The sequence below is a fragment of the Chiloscyllium plagiosum genome, chromosome 1 (assembly GCF_004010195.1).
Source record: "Chiloscyllium plagiosum isolate BGI_BamShark_2017 chromosome 1, ASM401019v2, whole genome shotgun sequence".
Taxonomy (NCBI): Eukaryota; Metazoa; Chordata; class Chondrichthyes; order Orectolobiformes; family Hemiscylliidae; genus Chiloscyllium; species Chiloscyllium plagiosum.
Genome location: NC_057710.1, coordinates 13,894,819 through 13,900,594, shown reverse-complemented (window position 1 = coordinate 13,900,594; position 5,776 = coordinate 13,894,819). Strand labels below are relative to the sequence as shown.

General features: G+C 44.2%; 1 protein-coding gene across 1 annotated transcript in view; it reads right to left on the bottom strand.

Moving 5' to 3' along the window:
- LOC122559654 (UPF0687 protein C20orf27 homolog) overlaps positions 1 to 4,296 on the bottom strand; it is a 97,374-nt gene extending 93,078 nt beyond the window's left edge. Inside the window, exon 1 of the mRNA XM_043709910.1 lies at positions 4,255 to 4,296. Coding sequence (XP_043565845.1) covers positions 4,255 to 4,296 — 42 coding nt within the window. The remainder of the gene's footprint in view (positions 1 to 4,254) is intronic.
- Between the last annotated feature and the right edge of the window lie 1,480 nt (positions 4,297 to 5,776).

The window sequence follows — 5,776 nt, the reverse complement described above, 5'->3', positions numbered from 1 at the left end:
ATTCCCAACGCCCCTCCCCCAAGTCCCTCCTCCCTACCTTTTATCTTAGCCTGCTGGGCACACCTTCCTCATTCCTGAAGAAGGGCTTATGCCCGAAACGTCGATTCTCCTGTTCCTTGGATGCTGCCTGACCTGCTGTGCTTTTCCAGCAACACATTTTCAGCTCTGATCTCCAGCATCTGCAGTCCTCACTTTCTCCTCACAGATTATACAGAGCAAGGAGCAGACTGTTTGGCACAGCTACCAGTGCATTTCCTATCAGTCTATTCAACTTGCCTCAGGATTTTTAAAATAAATCCATGTAAATCTTGTGTATACATCCAGTTTCGTTTTGAAAGCATCTAAGATCCACGTTCTAACCAATGAGTGTTTTCTTAGGACCTCCAAATTGGAGTTGATACTCTTACTAAATAAGAGAGAGAGAGAGAGAGAGAGAGAGAGAGACAAAGGTCACTATACCTCAGGCAAAGGGAGAACTTGAGAAGGAGAGTTGTTCAATGTTAACCCCAGACAGTGTGAGAATTTGGCATCATTCTGCATTGCAAACCAGCTGTCCAGCCACCTGAGCAAACCAACTTCAAGTAATAGTAATTTAATATATTTATGGATTTAATAGTAACTCCCTATTCCAAAGATAAAATATTATCTCTTTCTCTCTCTTTACAAATGCAGTCAGACATGCTGAGCTTCACCAGCACTTTGTCTTAAATGTCAGACCTTCAGCATCCACAGTATTTTGCATTAATTTGACCACTGATAGAAATTGGTTGGCTGGTAGAAAACAGAGTTGGAATAAATGGGTCCCTGTCTGATGGGTGGAGTCTCAACTTTTGACAATTCACATCAATGGCCTAGCCACAGGGTGTGAAGGCACAGTCGCTGAATATCCAGATCTCAAAAACAGATGGAATGTTCTGTAATGAAAAAGCTCCACATTGGGATGCAAACTCACGCAGAGGTTCTGAGTGAAAGGGCAAACATCTGGCACATGGAATGTAATTTGGGAAAATGTAAAATTGTTTAGCTGGCCAGAAAAAATTAAAGAGTATTAACCAAACAGACAATGAGTAGAGAATCGGGATGCAGAGGGTTCAAGGTGTTCCAATGGATGAGTCACAATGTATTAGTATTCAGATGGAGTATGTACTGAAAGCAGCTAATGGCAATGCTATCCTTTATTACTTTTATGTTATATTATGCAAGTAACGATGTCATGCTTCATGTTTTGAATACGTGTGTGGTTTTGGTCCCCTTACTTATTGGAAGGATGTAACGCTTTGGAGGCAGGTTTTGCTAGGTTGAATGACCAGCACGGTGGCTCAGTGGTCAACACTGCTGCCTCACATTACCAGGGATCCAGGTTCGATTCCACCCTCAAGTGACTGTCTGTGTGGAGTTTGCACATTCATCCACAGTCTGCGTGGCTTTTCTCCGGGTGCTCCGGTTTCCTCCCACAGTCCAAAGATGTGCAGGTTAGGTGGATTGGCCATGCTAAATTGCCCATTGTGTCCAGGGATGTGCATGCTAGATGGATTAGCCATGGGAAATGGAGGGTTACAGGGATAGAGTAAGGGTGGGCCTGGGTGGGATGTTTCTCGGAGAGTCAGTGTGGACTTGATGGGCCGAATGGCCTGCTTCCACAGTGCAGGGATTCGATGACTAAAAGCATAGGTTGGATAGACAGTGTTTATCTTCTACTGGAGGGGTAACCGGCCAGTGGAAGTTAAGAGATTTTGGATGGTCTTGTGAAGGTTGACATGAAGGGCTTTTGCCTGAAAAGTCGATTCTCCTGCTTCTCGGATGCGGCCTGACCTGCTGTACTTTTCCAGCACCACACTCTCAACTCTAATCTCCAGCATCTGCAGTCCTCATTTTCGCCTATGGAAAAGGACATTCCCCTCTCAGGGAGAGTTCAGAATGATTTGGTAGTTGTTTCTAAAATTAGGAATCTCGGTTTTAAAAGGCAGAGAGAGAGAGAGAGAGAGCGCTGTATGACTTTGAAACTCTCTACCTCAAGACAATGGATGTGAAGATCGTTGAATATTTTTAAAACTGACTATTAGTCAGCCTGCAAGATTCGTGTCAGTCAAGGAAATCAAATGGGTAAGTTAATCAAGGGTAAATGGGAAATGTGGCATTCAAAACCCAAACAGATCAGTGATTATAATATGGAATGCTGCCGTGGAACTGAGGGGCCAAATGGCCTACAGCTGCTTTGATTTCTCACTGATAAAGGCGTGTCAGAGAGGTGAAAATAGGCAATCTTAACTGTGGAACAAATGCATGGTTGGAAGATCAGCTCATGGTCAAAAAATGGCATCACAGTGCAAACAACCCAATCTGGTCTTAAAAAGTATAGTTTCAGGAAAAAAGGCTGAAATTGGTAGTAAACAGGATCTGGAATAAATATTTTCAAAGTTCCCAATATTTATTGAGGAGGATTTCTGCACATCTAGCCCTCATTATGGAGACAGCGGTCTGATCATTTTAGTGGCAATAGGAGGGGTCAGGAGAACTGATGGAGAGGTAGAGCAGGGCATCGTTAGTGAACATAGAGTCATAGAGATGTACAGCATGGAAACAAACCCTTTGGTCCAACTTGTCCATGCCGACCAGTTTTCCCAACCTAATCTAGTCCCACCTGCCAGCACCCAGCCCATATTCCTCCAAACCCTTCCTATTCATATGCCCATTCAGATGCCTTTTAAATGTTGCAATTGTACCAGCCTCCACCACTTGCTCTGGCAGCTCATTCCATACCCATACCACCCTCTGTGTGAAAAGGTTGCCGCTTAGTCTCTTTTATATCTTTCCCCTCTCACCCCAAACCTATGCCCCCTAGTTCTGGACTGCCCCACCACAGAGAAAAGACTGCCTATTTATCCTATCCATGCCCCTCATCATTTTATAAACCTCTATGAGGTCACCCCTCAGCCTCCGATGCTCCAAGGAAAACAGCCCCAGCCTGTTCAGCCTCTCTCTATAGCTCAAATCCTCCAACCCTGGCAACATCCTTGTAAATCTTTTCTGAACCCTTTCAAGTTTCACAACATCTATCCGATAGGAAGGAGACCAGAATTGCACGCAATATTCCAACAGTGGCCTAACCAATGTCCTGTACAGCCGTAACATGACCTTCCAACTCCTGTACTCAATACTCTGACCAATAAAGGAAAGCATACCAAACGCCTTCTTCACTATCCTATCTACCTGCGACTCCACTTTCAAAGAACCTACACTCCAAGGTCTTTTTGTTCAGCAATAGTCCCCAGGACCTTACCATTAAGTATATAAGTCCCGCTAAGATTTGCTTTCCCAAAATGCAGCACCTCATCTAAATGAAACTCCATCTGCCACTTCTCAGCCCACTGGCCCATCTGATCAAGATCCCGTTATAATCTAAGGTAACCTTCTTCACTGTCCACTACACCTCCAATTTTGGTGTCATCTGCAAACTTACTAACTGTACCTCTTATGCTTATATCCAAATCATTTATATAAATGATGAAAAGTGGTGGTCTAGCACAAATTCTTGTGGCACTCCACTGGTCACAGGCCTCCAGTCTGAAAAACAACCCTCCACCACCACCCTCTGACTTCTACCTTTGAGCCAGTTCTGTATCCAAATGGCTAGTTCTCCCTTTATTCCGTGTAATTTAACCTTGTTAACCAGTGGGAAACTTTGGGTTCCATATGGGAAACTTTGTCGAACGCCTTACTGAAGTCCGTATTGCCTTGAATGTATACAACTGGGGAGTTCTGAAAATACATCCAAGCTCACCTATGTGAACATGATGATTACAGTGAGCCTTTCCTCTCCAAGAGAAGGTGAATTCCCAGCTTGCTCTTTCAGCTGCTCCTCCCAGAGTTACAAAGCCTCACTGAGTAATGCAACGTCAAACTGGCTTCTTGACAGTTTACTAAATGTGACTGCAGCTTTTTTTGTGTTAAGATTATCCATAAGTATTCTAATATTCCAAGTATTGACCTCAGATGACTCTGTACAAAACATATCTCCTTAGATATACATTAACCCAGTGTTGTAGCCCACTCTTCACCAGATTTCAAAACCGAACTTCATCTCACTGATTTTGCTCTGCATATAAACAAATTAAATTTTGACATAGCACACAGGACCATAGTCTCTTTCAAGGGTCTGTTCAGCAGCTAATCTGTTCGCTCAGTTAGCTCGATGGCTAGTTTACCACATAGCGCGATGCCAACAGCGCAGTGCAGTTTCTTGCTCAATCTCACCTGAGGTGTGGTGACCTTTAGGTTAAAGTCACCACCAGTCATGATTACTTAGTGTGGAAACAGGCTCTTTAGCCCAACAAGTCCACACCGACCCGCCGAAGCGCAACCCACCCAGACCCATTCCCTTACATTTACCCCTTCACCTAACACTACGGGCAATTTAGCATGGCCAATTCACCTAACCTGCACATTTTTGGATTGTGGGAGGAAACCGGAGCACCCAGAGGAAACCCATGCAGACACGGGAAGAATGTGCAAACTCCACACAGAGAGTCGCCTGCGGCAGGAATTGAACCCAGGTCTCTGGCGCTGTGAGGCAGCAGTGCTAACCACTGTGCCACCGTGCCGCCCAACTAATGGGACTATGATAACTTTACATTGTATTCTTCTCAAACAACAAATCAACTTGCACTGTCTCAATCCAAAAAAATAAATCGCACTATTGAAGTTGTTGTGGGTATATTCGCCGAGCTGGGAAATTGGTTTGCAGACGTTGAGCCCTATCTAGGTGTCATCCGCAGTGCTGTGGAGCCTCCTATGAAGCGCTACTATACTGTCGGTCAGAATTTATTTGGTTTCGTTCCTACTGCTTCTGGTTGTTCATAGCAGCAGTCGGTATATTGGTCCTGGTCAATGTGTTTATGGATGGAGTCCATAAATGAGTGCCATGTCAAAACTAACCGCAATGCAGAAGGGAATTAACAAACTTGCACAAACTAACAAATCTAAAATAAACAAGAATTCTCAACTCAACATTTGATGTCCTTTCATTAGAACTCTATTTTTCCTTCTGCAGATGATGCCTAGAATCATTGAATCCCAACAGTGCCATTCAGCCCTTCGAGTCTACACTGACCCTCTGAAGAGTATCCCACCCAAAACTAGCCCCATAATCCCACATTTCCGGTGGCCAATCCACTTAACCTGCATGCCTTTGGACTGTGGGAGGAAACCCGCACAGACATGCAAACTCCATACAGACAGTCACCCAAGGGTGGAATTGAACCCTGGCACTATGAGGGAGCAGGGCTAACCACTGAGCCATCAGGACAGAACCATTAAGTATTGCCATTGCATTTTTTTTCAAAAAAGAAATTCCACTCCCTTGTGTAATCCCTGGGAGTGGGCTGGGAAGGGGAAGAGAAAGACCATGTTTGTAAGAATAAAAACACATACATGGTTAAATGAAAATGCAGTTAAAGTCACAGAGATGTACAGCAAGTAAAAACAGACCCTTCAGTCCAACTGATCCATGCCAACCAGATATCCTAAATTAATCTAGTCCCATTTGCCAGCATTTGGCCCATATCACTCTAAACCGTTCTTATTCATATACCCATCCAGATGCGTTTTAAATGTTGTAACTGTACCAGCCTCCATTACTTCCTCTGGCAGCTCATTTCATACACGCACCAGCCTCTGCATGGAAAAAAGTTGTTCCTTTGGTCCCTTTTAAATCTTTTCCCTCTCACCCTAAACCTATGCCCTCTGTTTTTGGACTCGCCCACCCCAGGGAAAGGGT